At 38.5% G+C, this 23944-nt stretch overlaps 1 protein-coding gene across 1 annotated transcript in view; it reads right to left on the reverse strand.

Annotated features, from left to right (window-relative positions):
* Positions 1 to 168: 168 nt before the first annotated feature.
* Positions 169 to 23944, reverse strand: part of LOC137255529 (plexin domain-containing protein 2-like) — a 117249-nt gene continuing 93473 nt past the window's right edge. The window contains exons 10-16 of the mRNA XM_067792960.1: positions 23297 to 23392; positions 22345 to 22496; positions 20346 to 20360; positions 15799 to 16026; positions 11502 to 11535; positions 9255 to 9379; positions 169 to 8149 (exon numbers count right to left, since the gene is read on the reverse strand). Coding sequence (XP_067649061.1) covers positions 8051 to 8149; positions 9255 to 9379; positions 11502 to 11535; positions 15799 to 16026; positions 20346 to 20360; positions 22345 to 22496; positions 23297 to 23392 — 749 coding nt within the window. The 3' untranslated portion in view covers positions 169 to 8050. The remainder of the gene's footprint in view (positions 8150 to 9254; positions 9380 to 11501; positions 11536 to 15798; positions 16027 to 20345; positions 20361 to 22344; positions 22497 to 23296; positions 23393 to 23944) is intronic.

Genomic DNA, 23944 nt, shown 5'->3' on the forward strand with positions numbered 1-23944 from the left:
ACCTGTTGACACACCACTGAGCCTCACTGTCAAGTTTCAACACACCATCACCCTCATACAAGAAGGAAGGGTTCTCTGCACCAGCTTTCAGATTGCTGGCTACAATCCAAGCCCTTACAACCAATGTTATGCCACTGGCAACAAAAAAAAAACCAAACAAACTTAGGCTAATAATGATGAATGTTTATTGGAGTTGTAAAAGTTGGAGAGAAGTTGTGTTGGCACACTGTACATACAACTCTAGTACAGGTTAGCATTGTTCATATAGGATCTGGTGACAGGCTGGCATCACCATGGGAGAATTGGTAAGAATTATCTCCCTTTTCAGAGTTATCTTCCCTTGAAAATGTATGCTGCAATCCGACAGCATATGAATTTTTCAAATGTCTTCTGAATATTCATGATAAACACAAATCCCAAATCATATAACTGCGTAAATGATAGAACTCGGACATCATGGGAAGGTAACTCTACAAAGGTAGATAATCGTGTTAGTCTGAAGAGTAAAACACAGTACAAAACATTCACCAGATGGACGGGATACACAATCTTGTCTGTTTATATACATTAAAATAACTCTCCACTAAATAAGTTACGGTATTTGTAACTGAACATGGCGACACTGTACCTGCTTCTCCCAATATTCACCTTGTTTGGAATTGTCAGCACACACGAACGAAGGGTTACAAGTGGTGGGTATTAATGGTAGTGCAAGTGATGCTTTGTTGGTTATACTGACATCAGGCCAGATGATATTTTTTGTTTGGTTACAAAGTGTCTGTAAAATACAAGAAGGTAGCATGAAAAAAGTACAATTGGAAAATCCCATTTAAAAAATTTTTTTTTTTAATTCTCATGACTTAATGTCTTGTCCAAATATTTATTTTAAACATTACATTTATTTCCAAAGTGACAGTAACTGTGTAACTTTCAGTTCACATATTTCAGAACAAGGGAATATAAAAATACTGTTTCATTAAAAAATTATTCTATTCAATTCAATTTTTAGAGTCCGTGGAATTGCAAACCAATTTTTTTCCAAAACAGTCTGGCATGAGAGCTGAAGTAAGCTTCTTTGAACCGAGTGAATAGTTAAAAACAAGCTAATGGAATAGACACAATACTGACAAATAGTTAATTATTGGGCCAAGACTATATACAACAAAATGTCTTGGACAGCCTTTCGTCTGGATCATATCTCCTGTGATCTGCGTGGAAATTCCTGCTATATATCAAGTGGATGTTGTCTCACAACAAATCAGTATTAGGGTGTCAACACTGTGGTTAATTGATCAACTCTACTGGCTAGCGACCAGTTACCCCTCCATACCAGTTATCACCAACACCTAACTGTAGCACTTGAGTAGACAGCTTGACTCGTACTTCGGTAGTACTTTACACATTGACACGTCACAAAAGCGACAGACAATGAGAGTTAAAATCAGGCTGTTTGCACGAACTCAACAAACATGCATCAACGACAACTGGTATGCAGCGATAACTGTTTGCAAGCCAGTAACATCTATTTCAAATTCAATTCCCAGTGACTTGAGAAAAATTACATCTGTTGCTCACTGCCACTAATATTGAATAAGCAATAAGTGAAAGGCACAAATCTTTCATCACCACATTCATAGTTTTTTATGCAAAGTTTTCACAAAAGTTTATTTCTAAAAACAATTCAGATAAAATTTATATTTTAAAAGCCAAATGACATGACTGATGAAATGGCAAATGACCAAATACCTCAGGGACAGTAGAATGGCGGCAATCCAAAAAGTGATGTTCAGGTCAACATCCTTGTTTTCAACAAAGTTCAAAGAAGCTTAACGATGGCTGGGTGGACTACTGTGATCAACTCACATGATGACACTGTTGACTGGTTCTCTCCCCTTTGATTGCTGGATCTCAAGGGGCAGAACAGGGCCATAGTAAATGTAAACAGACATGGTTAAGATTTGTTCTCTTGTACAGGCTGTGGGGATATATCATACTATCGATAATTGTGATACCTTATCGGACGATAAATATATTGATGCCTTTTCATATCATGATACACATGGTTGACCTTAAGATTGTTATTTTTCACTTGAATTTGATGGTTATGTCAAAATGTATGTTTTTAAAGAAAATAACTAAAGACAGCATATCCTGATGTGTATAAAATCATACTGTATCGTTCCAAGATTTCACAGTAAGTATCATATTGTGAATTTTCCGTATTGTCACACCTCTAATAGTCACTGTTGCTCCACCTGCCTTTAGATAACCATGATGATCAAGATAAGTTGGTGAGATGGCACTGGTTGAAAGGTGGAAACATGTTATTCGCCTTGCAAACAGTTTGGCCTCACCTCTTAATGATCAGTCCCAGATGAGTTCTTTAAACAGTTATGCCTCTAGCTAAACCTGGTTGGGATACCATGAGTTATCCAAGAGCCCCTGATGAGTATATAACAGGTCACCAGTAACAAAACCACAGTGTCACCATTTTGAGTCTGTTTCAGTAGCCAATGCGTGATAAAAAACCTTGGCAACAAAAATCTGCTTGAAAAACACACATATGATCACACGTCAACAATTCAGATCGATACAAAAATAACATCATCTTCAAAGAATTTATACATCCAAGTTAGTCCATTATATACAAACTATTGTCGTCATGTACAAATTTTCAACATAGAGTCACAAAGTCCTTCTTACACAGCTATTCCCAGAGTCTAGCTTCTGAGTTATGCAAGGGCATCCAGACAAGCAGAAACAGATGCAAATGTTTGGTGGGTTGAAAGCTCTTTACTTACAAACAATATATCCGAATAACGAAAAATGATATGAATGATCTGTTACCATGGTTACATTTTCACGATTACCACAGATACTTGGGTTACTCAATCTCAATATAACTGAAATCAAATTGGGTTGGTAACAAGATTTACTGATTATCTGAATGGAACTTTAGATACAAAACTTGTAAAAAGTAAAAAATTAATTCGATTAACTCAAGTAAACTGCGACTAAAATGTCAAATAAAATGAGTTTAAAACTTCACGGGAAGAATGTTAATTGAGAAATTTGAAATATCTATTGCCTGAAACAACAAATGTCAAAGTGCAAATCTCTGGGACGGGTAAAATGTGATTCTTCATTTCACACATTCAAACATTTTGTTACTCAAAGCAAACATTGAGAAAATGACAATTTCAAGAATGTAAAAACTTCAGATATATACAGCCGCAATAAAATAAAGTTTTAGTTGATATGCTGGTAGAGATAGAGATCACAAACTCGTGTCTTTCATGTCCACTTTAACAAACAAAGGGTCATGGGCTTTGTACAAGTAAAAACATTCCACGAAGATGCCCATTTTAATATTAAAATGAGATTAACCACCTGCAAAAGAAGATTCTAAAACAAGTTCCAACTTGACTTTTTTACACTTATGTAACACTAATAAATACATCCATAAAACCTAAACACAATAAATTAAACATAACAGTAAACCTCCATAAATAATAACAATTTTGTTGCTGTTGGCTTGTTAATCTGTACATACTTGAAATATTAACTTACAGCTGTTTCCAGACACAATTATGCTATTTTGTGTGGAACCTACATCATAAAGTTCATAGAGGTCTGTTCATTGAGCAAGTCCTCACAAGGACATACAGACGGACAGACAGACAGACAGACAGCAGCTGTAACATTCGGCCAGTAGAGAGTCACAAGTTTGCTCTACAGTGTTAACAAGCCTTGGATACTGTTAGCCAGGTTACAAGGTAAGGATGTCATCAGCGGGATTATTATTGTTGTTTGCTGTTGATATCTGTTTGTTTGCGCTTTCGCCAGGATGCTCGACTGTTGTGTGTGGCAGCTTGAGGCATATCTTCTAAGACATGGCACTGATGTGTTATAGATCTGAGAAATAACTATCAGAGAAAAACGAATGTACATTATACATAAAAACATGGAGCCATCAATCCTCAATGAATCACTAATGTACACATCTCTTTTGGGGCGTATTGTTAGTGAGAGACACTTCACTTCACAACAGCCTCCCCATGCTATACATTTCTGTATTCCAGAGTGTGGTTGCTCTCTGTCTGTATCATACAGTGGAACAGACCCATCACAACTTATTTATTGCAGGATGTATCACATTATGAACTCTGTTGTTACACCAACATGATCCAGAACTTGGCAGACTCAGCGACATTGATTATGCATAAATACGGAAATAGGATTGATATTGTTTGACAAAAGAGTGTAAATATGGCTGAATTACACATCCCAACCTGCATAATCCAACACACTGCTTTCTGGTTCAGAAACAAAAAAGTGATCAAAATGGCCCTGTTTCATAAATAGTTTAGTGCTAATATCAAAAATTGTCATAACTCCTACATTTCAACATAGAATTCCAAGTCATAGAACTAAGATTGTCGTAACTCCTACAGTTCATCAGAGACTTCCAACAGTCATAGAACTAAGACTGTCGTAACTCCTACAGTTCAACACAGACTTCCAACAGTCATAGAACTAAGACTGTCGTAACTCCTACAGTTCAACACAGAATTCCAACAGTCACAGAACTAAGACTGTTGTAACTCCTACAGTTCAACACAGAATTCCAACAGTCACAGAACTAAGACTGTTGTAACTCCTACAGTTCAACACAGACTTCCAACAGTCATAGAACTAAGACTGTTGTAACTCCTACAGTTCAACACAGACTTCCAACAGTCATAGAACTAAGACTGTCGTAACTCCTACAGTTCAACACAGAATTCCAACAGTCATAGAACTAAGACTGTCGTAACTCCTACAGTTCATCAGAGACTTCCAACAGTCATAGAACTAAGACTGTCGTAACTCCTACAGTTCAACACAGACTTCCAACAGTCATAGAACTAAGACTGTCGTAACTCCTACAGTTCATCAGAAACTTCCAACAGTGATAGTACTAACATTGTTGCAACTATTACAGTTCAATATAACACCTGACAGTCAAGGTGTAAAACTTTCTTCATGAAACAGAGCCTGATCAAACACATCTTGATAAGAAACTCTGATTTGAGTCTACTGTCTGTTCAGCTGTGAGTCAATTACCTGTTCAGGTGTGTGTCAAAAGTTTAGCTACAAGTATCCCTAATGATTCAAACCAACCAAAGTAGATTTTGAGTTTGCAGAATTTTGTACAGACAGCCAATGACTGAGGCACTCATGACAAATCTGATAGTGAGTGAGTGAGTGAGTGAGTGAGTGAGTAAGAGTGAGTGAGTGAGTAGCTACACAGTGGAAACAAATACAGTATTCACTGAGATGAGATTCATACATCTGACAAATATAACAGACCTACTGAATATTATATTATAACACCCTTTCTGTTATCGTAATAAGCCTTTTGTTAGGTTTAATATGACATCATTTCCCTTAAATGCACAAAGACACCCCATTAGGAGTATCACAACACCCTATTGGGTGTATCACAAAACCCTCCCAAAATGTACAAAGACATACCTTGTGAATTGTACTACCTGTGACACTTTGCAAAGTATCACGACACCTTGTTCAGTGTATCACAACACCCAAAACCCTTTTCATATAAGACAACACCTTTGTTGGATGTACAAAAACACCCAATCTGTTAAGGACAAAAAGCAAAATAGGAATGTGGTAGAATTGCAAAAAAACACAAAATCTCATCAACAGTGTCAATAATACCGAAATGTAAACAAACTCTCGTCTTCCTCATAAGTTCAACACAAAATCTCACATGGAGAAGTGAAATCTCTTGTGGTAGGAAGTGCAGTAAAGAGGTGGTATATAAAAATGTATGTCTCATTCCTGAAGCAATTGTCATAAACATTATCAATAACAAGTACTTGTCTTATATACACCAACTATGCTATATGCATCCATAATGGGTTAACATTGGCCTCCTGTAGTCAAGCACTACTCATCAGCTTGCCAGTGAGTGAGTGAATGAGTTGGGTGTGCACACATTGTATTCCTGGCTCCTTGGGTCTACAAGCACCTTTCCTACTGCACCACTGCATGTCTTTCGAAAAAACAAAACACAATGCAATATGTTTTTACTCGAAGTGTGGAGAAAGTGAAAGAAAAGAAATTTTGTTTTCATTGCTTTTTAAAAGGATATTATTGCTGTTCTGTTTGTAAAAAGTGCAAAAGGAGTGATATATGTCATGTGTCATGTATGCAAATAAAAAATAGTCAGATCTGCCATGGATACACCATTCCTTGCAAGATAAACGCAAACAAGGTATGATCAACAATCTTATAACGTCTACAAAATCATGATGCACAAATACATAAAAGTTGATATGTTCATAGTAAGTCACAGTTTCAAATTGAAGGTAAAGCAAGATCATCAGGCTGACTAAATAGAAAAATAATGTGTCATTATGGCATGAACATTTACTCAGGTACTGTATTACCAGCAGATATATCCTACATAAAACAAGTTAAGGTATATCCCATTCTTTCATACTTCTACAGTCTACCTGTTCCCTGGTGACAGAGGATGTATACTACTATGAAAGAATCAGGCGTTTGTAACTTCTTTTGAGTAGAATATATCTGCGAGAAAGGTCAAGCTCCACAGGGACCAGATTTCAAGGTAAGAGTTAAAAAATATCTTGTAATGCATCGATTCTCAAAAATCAACCAAAAACAAACTGCGGCTTACAAACATAATAAATTTTGAATAAATTGATATGTTCTAAAGCCATAAATTGGGTAACTGCTGCAAAAATTAAGAAAAGAATTAATTCAGGAGCCTATCCCAATAACTGTTTGCAAAACATATGATTCACATGAAATTTGGAAAGCCTAAATATATTCAGATTATTAAGAAAAGTATCATATTTACTGAATGCTAAATCACTGCTATATACACATTCTACTGAAAGCAATTCATGTCTTGAACCAAATGTCCACATAGTTAAATGATCTATGTTACTCCAGCTCCTTCATTGTTGATAATATCACAGATTTTTACCTCATCTTGGAAAAACACATATTCATATATACAATAATCTGCACCCATGTGTTGAGGATATAATACAAATCCTAGTACGTACATCACCAGCAGAGATTTCCTCCAATGTCCTGTGTAACGGCTTACTCCAAAGAGAACAATGTGTAATACAATAATTAGGTACACATGCACCATAGCTGTGGAGAGCTGTCGACATATTTGTTTGAACTAAAAATCCTCATATGTTGGAGAGTAACTTATGCTCATTTCTCGATTTATTTAATTTGCAAATCAAGTGCAAATTTTCTCAACTATGACCATCAACATCATGTCAATGTTCACCTGTTCATCAGTTTACCGATCTATGTTTTTATGCATATTTTGCCGATGATTACAAGCCCAAGTAAAATTTCCAGCTGCATGTTCTTGGCAATGTTGATAAATCCCGGGAGCATTAACGTGTCTTCAAATTTCCCAAACTGATGAAAGTGACAACATCATCAAAGGGTCATCATGTCTCAATTGTTCTCTGCTGGCTTTGTATGAAACATCTGCCTGAGTGTTCACCATTCATTGATCAGCCAGAAAATACTGATTCGTCCCTCCCACCCTCTGGAAGGTAACACTTAACATGAACGTAAGGTGCAATCACAGTGCTGCATAAAACACAGACCAATACTACATGTGTCAGTATCTCACGGTCAAAAGTCCTGTGAAACCTGCTACCAGCCCCCTAATATGGTCTCTGTTTAAATTTCCATGGATATTTGCACACTGTAGTTGCAAAGTCTGAATATTAGAGTTCTGACCTAACATGAAAATTGTCTTACACAAGAGTAGGATCAAATGGTCTCTCTATTACATTATTATATTATTAGAGTACTGTCTATTACATGCATATCATTATTCAGAGCCCAATACTGAAAATATTACTTAATATTACACGTCTTACATTCATACCGTTTACTTTAAGCAACCCTCTAAACTACATTGTGGCCTTTATGACGGTGCAAAATAGAACATTGTCTTCTTGAGCTATCTCCTCTTGTTGTCTCATGCCTCGGACTCCACTTGATACTTTGTGCCAGTTGGGGTGCTGGACTTCCAGAACTTGATGTTGGCAATCTTCTCCTTCATCTGGCTGGGTCGATGCTGTGAAAAAAAACAACCCAAAACACTAATAGTCAGTGACTGACCAAGATGGTTCATAAGCCAGAATAGTGACAGAGCAAGATGGTTCATAAGCCAGAACAGTGACAGGCCAGGATGGTTCATAAGCCAGAACAGTGACAGACCAAGATGGTTCATAAGCCAGAACAATGACAGTAAGTAACTGACCAGGATGGTTCATAAGCCAGAACAGTGACAGACCAAGATGGTTCATAAGCCAGAACAGTGACAGACCAAGATGGTTCATAAGCCAGAACAATGACAGTAAGTGACAGACCAGGATGGTTTATAAGCCAGAACAGTGACAGACCAAGATGGTTCATAAGCCAGAACAATGACAGTAAGTAACTGACCAGGATGGTTCATAAGCCAGAACAATGACAGTAAGTGACAGGTCAAGATGGTTCATAAGCCAGAACAGTGACTGACCAGGATGGTTCATAAGCCAGAACAGTGACAGACCAAGATGGTTCATAAGCCAGAACAATGACAGTAAGTGAAGGACCAGGATGGTTCATAAGCCAAAACAGTGACAGAACAAGATGGGTCATAAGCCAGAACAGTGACAGACCAAGATGGTTCATGAGCCAGAACAGTGACAGTAAGTGACAGGCCAAGACAGTTCATAAGCCAGAACGATGACAGTAAGTGACAGATCAAGATGGTTCATAAGCCATAAAGGTGAGACCCTAGATGGTTCGTAAACCAGAAGGGGGGCAGTCAGTGACAGCCCTAGATGGTTCATGAGCCACAACAGTGACAGACCAAGATGGTTCATAAGCTGTGACAGTCAGTAACAGCCCTACATGGTTCATAAGCCAGGAAAGTTACAGTGACAGCCCTACATGGTTCATAAGCTGGAACTGTGACAGTCCGTGACAGTCCATGACAGCCCTAAATGGTTCGTGAGCCAGAACAGTGACTCAAGGTACAAGAATCAGTATCGCAAAACTGCATGCAGAAGTTGAATAACTACTACCATGACTATGCCAACTTTCTTATACTTTATGTCAACACAACGCTCATACCAGTGCTCCCACTCTAATGATTCACACCTCCAACTTATTCTGTGACAGCACAAACTCACCTCCATAAGCCACATGCCTGACGCTGAAGTAGGATGTGTGTAAGCGTAGAACACCCACACTCCGACACCCACAATGACCACCAACAGGAGGACCACGATGGCCACAACTGCTCCAACAGGAAATTCTGAAACAAACAACAAATCATCTTCACCCTTCCATAACTGACTGACATCAGATTTCCTTACAGTTGGGCTGCTTGGCTCTGTACATTGCTTCAACCACTAGCTCACAAGGTAAAGGTCAACTTGTGAATGATATTCTTCAAAGTAGAAAACTGACCATCAGTCTAGTTAGCCAATACATATCCTACTATCAATCATCAATAGAAACTACACTGGAACAAGAATCCAACAAAACTTCTCATCTGTCCCACCCAAAGGTTTAAGTGTTCGGCCATTCATATACCCTGTATTAGGGTTTCCCAAACCTGCATTTATAAACAAGGGAAGGTAATTCTAACATGCAGTCCCAAAAGTAACCACGCAACCTGCACATGGTCACCTCTGCAGATGCACCTTCCTGGTTTGTTGACTGAGTCAGTCACGCGTCTGTGAAAGGGGTTTTCTGATAACAGAAACCAAACTATGAAGATAGTTTATATCATGCAATTGCACTGTCTCAAAAGAGAAAACACAAATCAGTGTCATCATGTCTTTTTGGGCCAAACCAACAGAACAGGGACACAATATTGTCTTGTCAGCCAAAAGAACCTGCCTGACGCAAGTCAACACAGGCACTCTTCATTTCTCTAGTTCAATCATTCATGAGAACAGGAGATTTGGCATTGGAACGATTGCTTTCCTGACAGAAACATGCAAGCATGATTTGTTTTCATTTGGCATTTGAAGCTGTACTTAGCAGTATTTCTGCTATATGACAGAGGTCTGTAATAATCAAGGCATGACCAGAGCTCCAGATAAGGTTCTGCTCCAGTGGGTACTCCATCACTGTAATATCTGGGAGTGAGTGTTATCAACGTTGAGTGGTTATTTCATTTCTTGTTACCCACTACTTTCAAATATGTGTGTATTTCAGTGATTTTACTGACCTACATATATGTCACTGAGTAAGTTTACAAACAGGCAGGTACAGCTTATGTCATACCTAATCAAAACCAACTTGCATATGCTTCCCCATCACATGTTTAGACAGACATGTGTAAGATAGCCAGTTACTAAAGCATTTGTTCTAAGCTACATTTGGCAAAATATTCCATGCTGTTCAAAGGTGCTGTTTACACATGAACTGATGTATTGCAAAAAAGGTTCGTAACACTGACAGGATAATTGTCATATTTTAGAAAGGATGAGTTCAGTATGTGTTCAATGAGTTTCAGTGGCGAATTCTGAACAAAACTTTACACAAAAATGCAGCAGTTCACATGCACGATGTTTGCACATGCTTTTCAGCACAATCTCATGTAAGTCATCTGCATAGGGTTGCAAGTTGGTTCCCCTAAGTTAGTGGAGAAATCAATCTTTGATGTAACCATATAACATATACACACACACGTAACATATAGTGAGTGTTTTAAGTAAGTCTAAGCTTTTGCTGGGATGTATATTAAATGATTTCATAAAAATATCCCTAATCCTATACTAACAGTTCAACAATATGTTGATAGCAATCAATATCTTGATATGCAAGCAAGCAATTTTTATAGATATATTCTGTAAACATTTGTTTCAAACTTTTGGCGTACTTAACATTTCAAATGCATAATGGGTACACAACAATTATTCTTTCAGTGATTAACTTGAAAATTTCTCTGCATATTCTACCCAGATGCGCAGTGTATAGGCCCCTGCCTGATGACAAAATCCAGTGAGTGGGATACAATAACAAGCATCAACCATGTCAGCAGGCATCTGATCCCAAGAGTAAATTTGAGTGAGTGACTGAGTTTTACACCAGCTGAGTTGAGTTACGTTTTACTCAGCAATATTCCAGCTATATGGCGGTGGTCTGTAAATAATCGAGTCTGGATCAGACAATCCAGTGTTCAACAACATGAGCATCAATCTGCAAACTTGATATGTGTCAACCAAGTCAGCGAGTCTGACCACCCGATCCTCTTACAACAAGCATAGTCACCTTTTATGGCAAGCATGGGTTGCTGAAGATCTATTCTACCCCGGACCTTCAAGGGTCTGATTCAATATGACAAGCAGTGGACTGTTAGAACAATCATGGACTGGAGATCACAGGCTGCAGCTCCGAGAAAGCGAAACACAAAGGACACTTACTGTCATTCACCTTGCACAGTCCTTCAGTGTTATTCTGTGGAGAAAAACCAAAACCATTCAGGCTTAAAAACATCACCTTATGTTACCAACATGCCAAGTAACTAATCATCCAAGGTTATAAAACTGATCAGTTACTGAACAAGTTTTTCATTTTCAAATTGGTGCTGTGATTACCAGTATGACAGACTGCATTTACATGTGGTTCATCTCTCTTGTCCAAACTATACAAGACAAATCTCATTAATATCTGATCATTTACTGGAATCTGACACCTATCTGTGTGAACATCTGACAACAACACCATGAGACCATGTGACTTTTGAATTAGTCAGCATCAATGCTTCTTTAGCCAAGGTTGGAAGGAGTGAAACATTCACATCTTTACACTTGATGTCTGCATTCTGGCAACAAACTTTGATTTGTATGCAATATTCCAGCTTTACAACAACAGTGGCAACCGAGTTGGCGAGGTGGAGCATCTACTCGTTTCTTGGGACAAGCACAAGTTGCTGGTCACCAATCCTAGCCTTGATCTTCACAATAGAGAGTTAAATCTCAAACTAATGAAGCCAATACATTCTAACTTGGACCTTCACCGGTTGACAACAAACATCAGTACAGATATCTACACTAGGTGTTGTCAGACCTTCATCCAGATAGGTGTGTTGTGATACTTAAAAGATGCAATTGTTAGGATAATAAGCAATAGTAGTGGTACAGTTAAACATGTGAGCCATTAATAAAACATCGAAATCATAATCTTATGTATGACAATACATTAATTGTCAAAACAGATTAATTACTAGACGCTAATGTCAAGTGTGCTGAAAGTATATCAAAGTTAAGGGAGTATATAAACAGAAGCAGAGATTCTGTCTCAGATGGCTTTCACTAAAATAATCTCTTTGAATATACAAAGCAATTTACAAGCAATATAAACATAAACAGAAATATGCTAACATAAAGAGAACAAAAAGAAATAATTCCCACCACAAATGATTATTCTGTCAGACAAAATGAAATATGGAAAACACCATTCCTCTTGCTTCAGTAAAATATAAATTTGGTCTTCAAATAACACACTTCATCTTCAGAAGTTATACAGCAGCAGTGAAACAATTTCTAGGAATACACACAACCAGTGTGCGAAATATTCTCAAGATTATCAGGGTTAGCTAACCTCCTAAGTTATTAAACAGTCTGAAACTTCTTGTCTTGAAACTTGAAAATGCAAGAGTTTATTTCTGGTCCAAACAATGTTTGACAATCGACAGTCAAACTTCATAAAAACAACTTGACCAAATCAAAACAGGTCTTGTATACACAATGTTACACCCACAACAGGCACTAGGACAAGATGAGAAAAGAAAGCCCTAATCCTGTTATTGATTCAATACCAATATAAAAACAATATTTTTATTTTTGATGGATCAAATGGGAGGAAATATTTCTTTTATCAACTTTGAGGTGTAAATGAAAAATTCATGTTCAAATTTCTGTAATAAGTAGTGTCAGGGACATTTCGGAACCTTCAGCCGCCTGACCAGTTTGCTAGCCACATGCTGGAGGGCAAGCAGCAATTTCACACACTGCATGCCACCAGTCTAAGACTGCAAACTAAACATTCAGAAAGTGACAATGCAGACCTACTGACAAGCATGTACAATCAAATGTCCTCTGTACTGGAAGAGGTTGTCATCCAGTACATTGCTTAACTGCTTGGAATATTTAGTCTAAACGATAAATGTTGTAGAGAAAGACAGGCAGAGAACAGGGTAAGCTGACTACAAGAGACGCCGGATATGGACATGTGTTGTCTTCAAAGGTTTGTCCGATTTCACAAATGTATTTTTTCAAAATATGTACACAAAAGAAACTTGATTAGAGAGCTTCAAGGCAACACACTATGTGACTTATTTAGACAAACAAGTTTTTCACTTAAAACAGAAAAAAATGGACACAAAATATTCTAGTTTTTTTGATATTTGAATATCAACTGTGTACTCAGCATTTACTCTCTTTAAAAATCCACAACAAAATTCATGTAGACTGTACCTCAATTTTGATTGGTTTCATACATCTTGGTATGTCAGTGTTTAAAACATAATGATTGAGTTTAGTTTTATGCCTCACTCAGCAATATTTCAGCTATATCGTGTCAGTCTGTAAATAATTGGGTCTGGACCAGCCAATTCACTGATCAATAGCATGAGCATTGATTGCAGTTGGGGTGACATGTATCAACCAAGTCAGCTACCTTGACCAGCCGACTATTAGTCGCCTCTAGGTTTGGACCAGAACATTGTTCATAACACTAGAACACTGTTTCACTAAATGGATATCTGGTCACAGAAAGACGGCCGTCAATGCCATCGACACCTTCCGAGGCCATGACACCTGGACTTGACGACTACGATACCTCACTCTCAGGCAGTCACACAAACTATGAACAGAATGGTGCTAAAAGAAAAAAGTACCATGTGTGGGATTTGAACCCATGATTATTGGCGTATGGGATGCATCACCAGCTGATTGTGCACCTGGGCCTCTGGGCCACCACAGACAAAGGTCTGGCTTCAGTCATACTGATTCTTGCACTGGACATAAGCTTGACTGGGTTAAGTCATGTGTGAACTGATCCAAGGAGAGGGGAAAGATCAATTCCATGTCACATTACAATGAACTGTATCTCAGTGACGAGCTCAAAGGAAAATACCCAGGATAACTTGGTGCCCGGTATAGCTTATGTCCCTATACACTGATCCAAAAAGACATTTCTTCAGGCTGTCTGTGTCGAAAGAAGGACATCACATCATATGAAAACACTAAAGCTACTCTAGCATGACGTCAAATGAAAAGTGTGGGAATCCCCTAAATTATTTTGAGAGGTACACATGTAAATGAAAGAAGACAAGTGAAAGCAATCTGCTGAAAACAACAAACAGGCGGAAATAGCTACACCCATGTGCTGCAACAACGACAACAACAACTCAAAATATCAGGACACAAAGAAGTGAAGAGGAACAATTGGAGATTGAGGTAAGCGCAGTATGGCAAACAATTATATGTCCTTTTCATTCACTCCTTAGGTCCAAAGTGAATAAATATGGAACCTTTTCAGGACAACAGACTTGCCAAATAAAAATGATTTTTCTCTTTGGGCAGCTTTGACAGTAGAAACCTCTTGTTCGAAGGATGAAGGGTCATTGGTCTGACAAAGAGCTGTAATAGTCTCTAAAAACTTTGAAATTTGACTAATTATACAAATTACTTTGCATTCATTCATCAACATTTGAGATGATGATGCCACACACGGTTGTGTTTTATGCAATGTCTAAACTGTTGTGAAGGAGTACAGCAGGCCAGAAAGATGCCACAATAAAGCCATCTACACATACATGTTTACACAGCAACAGATATTTCAAAGAGAAACAGTATATGCAGTAGTGCATCAAACAAGGGGACAGATATTTATGACAACTAATCAAAGCCATGCATTATCAACTAAGTAATGTATAACAAGCCATATCTAATGCACAGTCCCTTAGAGCCTAGTTCTTATCCTCTATTTCCTATTCTTTCAATTGGACAAATATTTACTTCGGAGTAATAATAAATTCAGCTGCATATTTGTAAGAACCTGGTTTTAGTCTTGATCAATGTGTTCAGCTAACAATGTAGGAATGTAACCTTATTCTGTCTGTCTGTCTGTCTGTCCACCTTGTTTTAACAGTCAGTGTGTGTGTTTGAAACAGTCAACTGAGGCAGATTTCACATGTACGACACTAAGAGAAACAAAGTCATTTACGTCACACACGAAACCCTCCAAGATATTTGATGCTGATCCTGTGATGCCAGACTGTCTGGAAGCTGTGTCGCCATCAACAACATGATAGCGGGCATTCTTGTCACCGATCCTTGTTCTTGGTGTTGTAAGTACAAGTGAGTGTAAGACTCTGATGTTGGTCGATTTCCCTTTCTCAGTGCTTTCATGCAAGGTGGATATTATTTTTGTGGAAACTGTCGTTAACACCAACGGTCGGTCATTTTGTGAAATTTTATCATATGAAGCAGCAGTATTAGTAGTTGTCATATCAGCAGTATTTCCCAAAGCAGAAGCAGTGGCAGCTCTTGAAACAAAACCACTAGCAGTTTTCCCATCCATGTTAGTAGTTATCTGTGTAGCAGTATTTTTCACAGGGTTAGTTGATGGTGAGTTGTCTAGGATATTGTTACTAGCAGGACTAGTTGTAATGCAACCAGTATCAATCTCAGTCTGCATGCTTGATCCGCTCACCCCACCACAATCCGAACTTCTGTCACTAATAATGGTTGATGATGAAGTAGATGAAGGGACAGTAGTAGCAGTGGTAGTAGTGGTAGTGGTTGTTGGAGCAGGAGTTGTAGAAGTTGTTGTAGGAGTAGTAGTTGTTGTAGGAGTAGTTGTTGTTGTTGTAGTAGTTGTAGTGGGAGATGCAGTTGTTGTTGTAGTAGTTGCATCACACTGGGCTGTACTATTAAATGCCTACAATCAAGTTACATTTCCTTGTTAAAGCACCATTATTTACGTTCATGTTTTATTCTATAGACCTGATTTTTAACGTATTTAACTATTTGTGGATCACTCATGACGGACATCACAGTTGACATCATTAGTCACTTCACAGGGTTGCCTAAAAACTAAAAGCACATGGCAAAAATAACAGACAGAAACGTTTTTCTGTGTTGGAACATACAGGGGAAGAACATGAAGAAGTTCATTCTTCAAATTCTTGAGTAAAACACCCAAGTGGGTTAAAATATTGAGAAATGACACAGCTATAGATCTATGTTGGTAAGCACCAACACAATCACTGTCCTGCATGTTTCATGCCACATTCACCAATACATGTATTCCCGCTTTTTCACAGATGCTGATGATGAAACATGGACAGAGCTGACTACTGAATGGAAGTTTACTGAACTCCTCCTCGGACTTGTGGCAAGAGTTGTAGATAGTTCTTGAAGTCTTACTCAAACCATCAAATCTATCCATTTTAGCACTAAGTATCAATACAATCATTGTGTATACAGTGGAATCATTATTGGTCATCAAGAAAGGATCCATGTTATCTGGGTGGAAAAAACGCTATTGTTAATTAGTGAGACTACAGTTAAAAGAGAGGGTGTCACTACAACCTGTCACTGAGGTACAGCAATTGTGTATAGAGTGTATGGTTAAGTAAGGTGACAGGTGAGAGAGTGAGGTAGGTTCAACACTTTTCTGAACAGCAGAGATACCAACCCTATTTAAGACCAGTTAGTATTTTGGCCAAACACTGACGCAAAAATTGGCACTTCTGACTAAGATGGGTATTAACTTTTTAAAAGAATTTCCAGTTTTAAGATAAGAGTCATCAGAAGATGACATATCCCCCAGGCTCCCACATATTTGAAAGGACAAATCATCTTACAGTAACTGATGTTTTCTTAGATTAAGTTTGAATCGTTTCCATGGAAGTCATGAAAAACATAAATGTCATATATCTGTAAACAGCAAAAGGCACCACTTCAAGATCTGTCTCATATATCTGCCAAGATCTGCTGAAAGATACAAAATGGTTTTCAAGTTGTGCTCTATAAACGAAGCCTATCCCTCCATTTTGAGAGTCAGAATCGTTTCCACGGAAACTAGAAAAATGATAGATCACAAAAACCTGAAAATAGCAAAAGGCACCACGTTGGGGTCAGCCACGTATATCTACCAAGTTTTGCTGAGAGATACTAGGAACTTTTTGAGATGTGCTCCAGAAACGAAACACACCTCTCACTTTTGAGACAAAGTCTGACTTGTTTCCATGGAAAAAGAGAAACTAAGAAATAAAACAAGAGTTATCAGAAGATGACATATCCCCCGACCCCCACATGTTTGAAAGGACAAATAATCTGAGAGTTACTCATTGTTTTTTTCCACTAAGTTTGAATTGTTTCCATGGAATTCATGAAAATTATAAATGTCATGTATCTATAACCAACAAAGTCACAATGTCATATATCTGCCAAGATCTGTTGACAGATATGAAATGGTTTTTGAGTTGTGCTCTGGGAACGAAGCCCATCCCTCCATTTTGAGACTAATTCTAAAATGTTTCCATGGAAACCCAGAAAATAATACATCACAAAAACCTTTAAAAACCAAAAGGCACCACTTTGGGGTCTGCCATACATATCTAGAAAGCTTTACTAACAGATATTTAGAAGTTTTTGAGTTCTGCACTGGAAATGAAACACACCTCTCACTTTTCAGACAAAGTCCAAAACGTTTCCATGGAAACCAAGAAAATAATAAATCACAAGATCTTGTACATAACAAAAGGCACCACTATAGGTTCTGATTGATATATTTACCAAGTTTTGCAGAAAAACATTGAATGGTTTTCGAGTTCTGCTCCGGAAACGAAGCCCACCCCTCCATTTTGAGACTAAGTCTGAAACGTTTCCATGGAAACCAAGAAAATAATGAATCACAAAAACCTGTAGAGAGCAAAAGGCACCACTTTGGGGTCTGCAACACATATCTGACAAGTTTTACAGACAGATATTAAGATGTTTTTGAGTTCTGCTAAGGAAACGAAACACACCTCTCACTTTTCAGACTATGTCTGAAACATTTCCATGGAAACCAAGAAAATAATAAATCACAAAAACCTGTAAATACCAAAAGGCACCACTATAGGTTTAGACTGATATATCTACAAAGTTTTGCAGAAAAATATTGAACGGTTTTTGAATTCTGCTCCGGAAACGAAGCCCACCCCACCATAAGACTAACACCAAAATGTTCCATGGAAAAACAAAAAAAATATAAATGCCAAAAATCTGTAAATAGCAAAAGGCACAACCATAGGCTGAGATTACTATATCTATCAAGTTTGGTCTAAAAATATTGAACGGTTTCTGAGTTATGCTCCAGAAACAAAATGATTACGGACGGACAGATGAACGGACAGACAGACACGGCGTTGACTATATCCCCCCGCATTACATGCCAGGGGGATAAAAATATTTAGAGTGAACGTTTGACAGAATCATTTTTATCCTATCATCCAACATGGAATATAGGGGTGTACTACTGAACAAGGGAATCAAACATCCCACGTGGAATATAGGAGAGAGTTACAGAACTGACGAATCAAACAGTTGTCACTCTGCCATCTCATACTCCGATGGGTGCCAATGTCTGACAGCTTGTCTCTGGAGAGTTTGTACATCTTTAGCTCTGTCCCACAACGAAGCACCAGCAGTATATTTGGAACATGGTTTGATACGTTGGTAGTCAGAATTTGAAATTTGAGCATCTGACAGACAACCGGTTGCATTCTCCACAGGGAGTGTTCTGTACTAGTTGACTGGGGATAATACATCAGTACTTTGAACGTGCAATGTGCATGGATAAACGAGCAAAATAAAAGGACGATTCTTATCAATATTATCATATTTTCTTGGCTTGAACCAATGACAATGATGTGTCAGTATGACTTGCACATCACCTGGCCAAGACTTCAAGACAAGAAGGCATTGCTGACTTTGTGTGCCTAACACTACCGTGTGGGTTTCATTCCTGGAACACACTTAATCCCCAAAAGGATTAGAATCTGTACTTTACCCAGGAAGAAGTTTCCAGTTAGTCAATTTTTGAGAAAATCCCATTTTTGTCCCAAAGTAAGATGACTCTCTTATGAATACAATGCCACATGAGGTAGTGAGTGAGCAAGTTTGTTTTACACTGGTTTTAACAATTATACGATGATGTGTCATCTCAGTGTGTGGGAAACATGATCACTGTCCGAGACATTTATAACCCACAAGCACAGATTTGGTTCTGGCAAACCTTGAAACGTAACTGGGTTTTAGATGGATCATGACCTCTTCATTGGACACTTGTACTGATGTACACAGAGCAACAATTCTTCAGGGAATATTTCCAGGAATAAGGCAATAAAGTTCACTGGCTCTGAGGACAATGCTTGCTATGGGCAGGTAAGGGTAAGATTATAATAATTAATTATAGGGTAAGATTCAGCATGGAGATTGTTAGAGAAAGAGGGGGATAATTTACGTGTACACATGGAGTAAAGACTGCTACTTATACATCTGTGATTGTTTGTAAAAATATATAATGATATATTGTTCTGGACATGCTATCATTATCAAATCGATTCATAAGTAATAGAGTATAAACAGCAAATTATCTGATGCATCTCACATTGATGAAAATATTTCCCTCTTTGAGTGAAGTTGTGTTAACTTAACTTGGCAAATTCTGAAGCAACTTTCCAAAAGACATCAATACTATGCACGTAATCTTCGAACCTGCACCCATTAATGAAAAACTGAATAATGACCCAAACAAAACAGCAGTAGTCTAAAATGAGAGAAAAAAAAAGTAATGAAAACGAATTGAAACATTGCATTAAATAAAGTGTGCACTATGTACACAAACTAGCCTGACCATTTCTCTCACTGGTAATCGCCTTGATGAAAATTCGTTCATTCAAACTATAAATTATAGCAAAATTTGGACTTCAATTTACTCTACAAATGGTACGAAGTATCATGAAAGCTGCTGCACAATACTTTACTAATTTCATAGCCTTGTTTCTATATTAAACACAGGCATCACACAGGATGCAATGTGATATAGTCATCATGCTCCAGTACTGTCTCTTCTACAAGTCCTTACCAATGAGAGAATGGTTTGGTTCTTATGTCCACAAGACATGGAAGTCCCCATGTCTCTAACGAAACTGAATATACTGTCACAGACATCAACACTACATGCATGCTGGGATTGGTTAAACATACCCGAGACTGGGAAAACTGCAATGGAGCAATAAGAGAATGACAATTGGAAAATGATTAGTTGCCCAAACATAAGGCCCTTTCTTTTCTGTTCAGAAATTTATAAAAAAAAAGGAGAAGAAGAAGAAAAAAGATGTTGGCTCAGTTGGTTTTTAAGCCTCACTCAACAATATTGCAGCTACATGGTGGCATTCTGTAAATAATCACATCTGGTACAGACAAACCGATGATCAACAGTATAAGCATCAATCTATGCAAATGGCATACGATGACATGTATCAACCAAGTCAGTGAGCATGACTGTCCAATCCTGTTAGTCACCTCTTGCGACAAGCAATGGTTGTTGAAAATCAAATGTACCCAGTTGGGATTGGACATGACAGGTGCTTGGCTTGTCTACCGGTAACTACCCCTCCATGTCAAAACTGCATTGTCAAGAATTCATTGCGGAAACACTTCCTTCCAGTAACAGGTTACCATGGCAATGGTGATCAACTTCTTGTCAAGATTCTAGTAATTCAGTTTGTTTCCATTACCAAAGTTTGTAATCAGTACTGATATTATATACGCTTACATGGAGTTGGTCTCCTCTAACTCGAATACATTTACTAGAGGCATGATCTGAAACCTACCAGTATTTAAATCTGTTGACCTATGCAGGACCATTCCTCAAAGAGACCCTACCTCTATTAATGTCAAGTATCTGGACTGGATCAGAGGGTTTGTTGTGAGCGAGTGAGTGAGTACAGCTTTACACTGCTATTAGCAACATCATGGCGGGGGACACCAGAAATGGACTTCACACATTGTACCCATGTGGGGTTTTGAACCAGGGTCTTCCGCGTGATGACCAAACGCTTTAACCACTAGGCTACTCCAACGTGCCTTTTAGTGACAAGAATGTTAGTGAAAGTAAAGAAGTTACATTGTTTTGTGGTATATTGTTGCAAGGATATACTGAAAGCGAGTTATCTCACAGAAGGGCTAGGTTGTCATGCAGACATGTTAACAAGTTCGACAAATACGGTGGCCTGTGAAACAATGCCAGTAAAACATTTACTAGCAATTCGGTCATTTGAGTAAAAAGACTGAAATCCATATACTGACAGAATGGACAAAATATTCATGACAATGATTTTGAAAAAATTCTGAAATGCTTGCAATTGATGTTTTGCAAGTCTACTGTCATCAAATCAAGCCACAAAAGTCATCATGGTAAAATACATGTAACTTAGAGCCACATGATATTGTCTGCAAGTACTCCAGTCTGGCAGACCACCCTAAGATTGTTACAGTTGGGGAGAAGCGGGGCAGCAAAGAAGAAGAAGAAGAAGAAGAAGAAGAAGAAGAAGGGGAAGGGTGAGTGAGTGAGTTTAGTTTTACGCCGCACTTAGCAATATTACAGCTATATGGCGGTGGTCTGTAAATAATCGAGTCTGGACCAGACAATCCAGTGATCAACAACATGAGCATCGATCTGCGCAATTGGGAACCAATGACATGTGTCAACCAAGTCAGCGAGCCTGACCACTCGATCCCGTTAGTCGCCTCTTACGACAAGCATAGTCGCCTTTTGTGGCAAGCATGGGTTGCTGAAGGCCTATTCTTCCCCGGGACCTTCACGGGTCAGAAGGGGAAGGGAGAGAGAAAGGGAGAGAGAGAAGGGGACAAACGGAAAGGGGAAGAGGAAGGAAGAAGTTGGAGGGATCAGGGATCAGGAAAGTGGAGGTGTAGACAAAGAGGAGAGGAGAGAAAAGACAAACACCTGATAAATGGGGAATCAAACCCCTCCCTTCGGTGTGTGTGGCAGCTGGAATCACTGACGTACCAGTTCATGTGGTGTTTAAAAAAAGTGGACAGTTAGCCCTACAGGAAGTACACTGCACTTCTCCACTCACTGTAGACTTGGGTTTTGTGAATGTTAGTGTGTCTAAGTCCTGAACAATATTTTCACAGTACTGATAAAACAAGGTGTTCCTGTAGGGGTGCATTTAGTTCCTACCAGCTTGGAGCATCCGCTGTTGAGCCACTCTGCACGGTGCCAGTCTATTCCGTCTGAACAACGTCCCAGCGAACTACACCACTTGCAGTTAAATTTCATTCGTTCCGAGTCGGGATTCACACACTTCCTGCAGTCCGAGATAATGTTGCATGCTGGAACATTCATTAGAATATTGCTTAGCAATAAAAAAGAGGCTGCAGGCATTGTGTGTAAGCTATGCTGATTGTGCATTTTGTTCCTTCTGTTATGATTAAGTACTTGGGTCCAGTTTTATTCAGCAGTCGTAGCGCCACAACTGTCGTAAATCTATATTAAAGTATTGGAGTTACAATCACCTTAGCGCCACGATCACTTTGTGAAATGATGCGCTTAATATCTCATTCAAATATGCATGACATGCACACATACACATGACTGGCTGCTTATTGTACTTAGTAAAAAGAGAATAGGGGATTCATTCTTGAAGAAACAAGACCACATGAAGTTACCCAGACAGGATACCCTAATATCTTCACGAGTCAAGTATTAAAAGGTACTGAGGATCTATTCAGCCCTGTTATCCCCGTAGATCAAGCAGTAAGGAGAATTATGGACCTATTCTACCTTGTTTATTCCCCAGGTAAAGTAGCAAGGAGTGTTACGGACCTAATTTGCCCTGCTACCCCCCGTCTAGCAGTAAGGAGTACTATGGATCTATTCTCTTCTGTTATCCCCACAGGTCAAGGAGCAAGAAGTATTTGGGACCTGTGTGGCATTAATTTCTCCACTGGTCGAGTAACAAGGGGAGAGAGAGGAGAGAGAGAGAGGAGGAGGAGGTTATTGGCTATTCTAGCATGTTTTCCCCCACTGGTCGAGTAACAAGAAGTCTCAGGGACCTATTCTGCCCTGGAGTTCTGTGGACACGGGACCATATACTGGGCCTTGTATGTACTGGAGTGAAACAGGTAGTTACTTGGCAGTGGCTTTATGATGATCACTGTTCCCTGCTCCACCTGGTCTGGGTGGAAGGACACACGGTGATACTCGAAGATTGTTCTACGCCGTATACCTGAAACACAAATATTGACATTTTATCTCTGTGAAACAAGTACATTGCTACCATGCCATACAAACAAAACAACAGAAAAGATCACAAGCAGAAACGGGATATTGAATTAAAAAATACTGTAAAGCTATCTTTCCTTTCTAATGAATTGAGCACAGACAAATGATTATATCCAATGCTTTTGACATCATTCTTGGGTTCACAATTATCAGATCCTGGCACTGTAAAGGGAGGCAACAGTGGTACTGAAGACGTGTGCCCCAAGACCATTAGTAAATAGTTAACTTGAACAGTATTTCTGTCAGATCACCCTGTGCCAGCCCCTAAAGACCAAGGACTAGATATTCGAAGCTCTAAGACAGTTGTAAGGCAATGCTAATGTATGGGACTTACGACTATCTTAGCGCTAACAGAGCTTCGAAAATCCCAGGCCCCAATTTCTCAAAACAAACTTAAATGTGAGTTTTGACATAAGTTAGAGTTTTCACTCAAATTTGAGAAAATACATTTCCCAGAATGTATTGGAATTGATATTAAACTAAAAAATAGTAGACA

This window comes from Haliotis asinina, chromosome 11 (genome assembly GCF_037392515.1).
Source record: "Haliotis asinina isolate JCU_RB_2024 chromosome 11, JCU_Hal_asi_v2, whole genome shotgun sequence".
NCBI lineage: Eukaryota > Metazoa > Mollusca > Gastropoda > Lepetellida > Haliotidae > Haliotis > Haliotis asinina.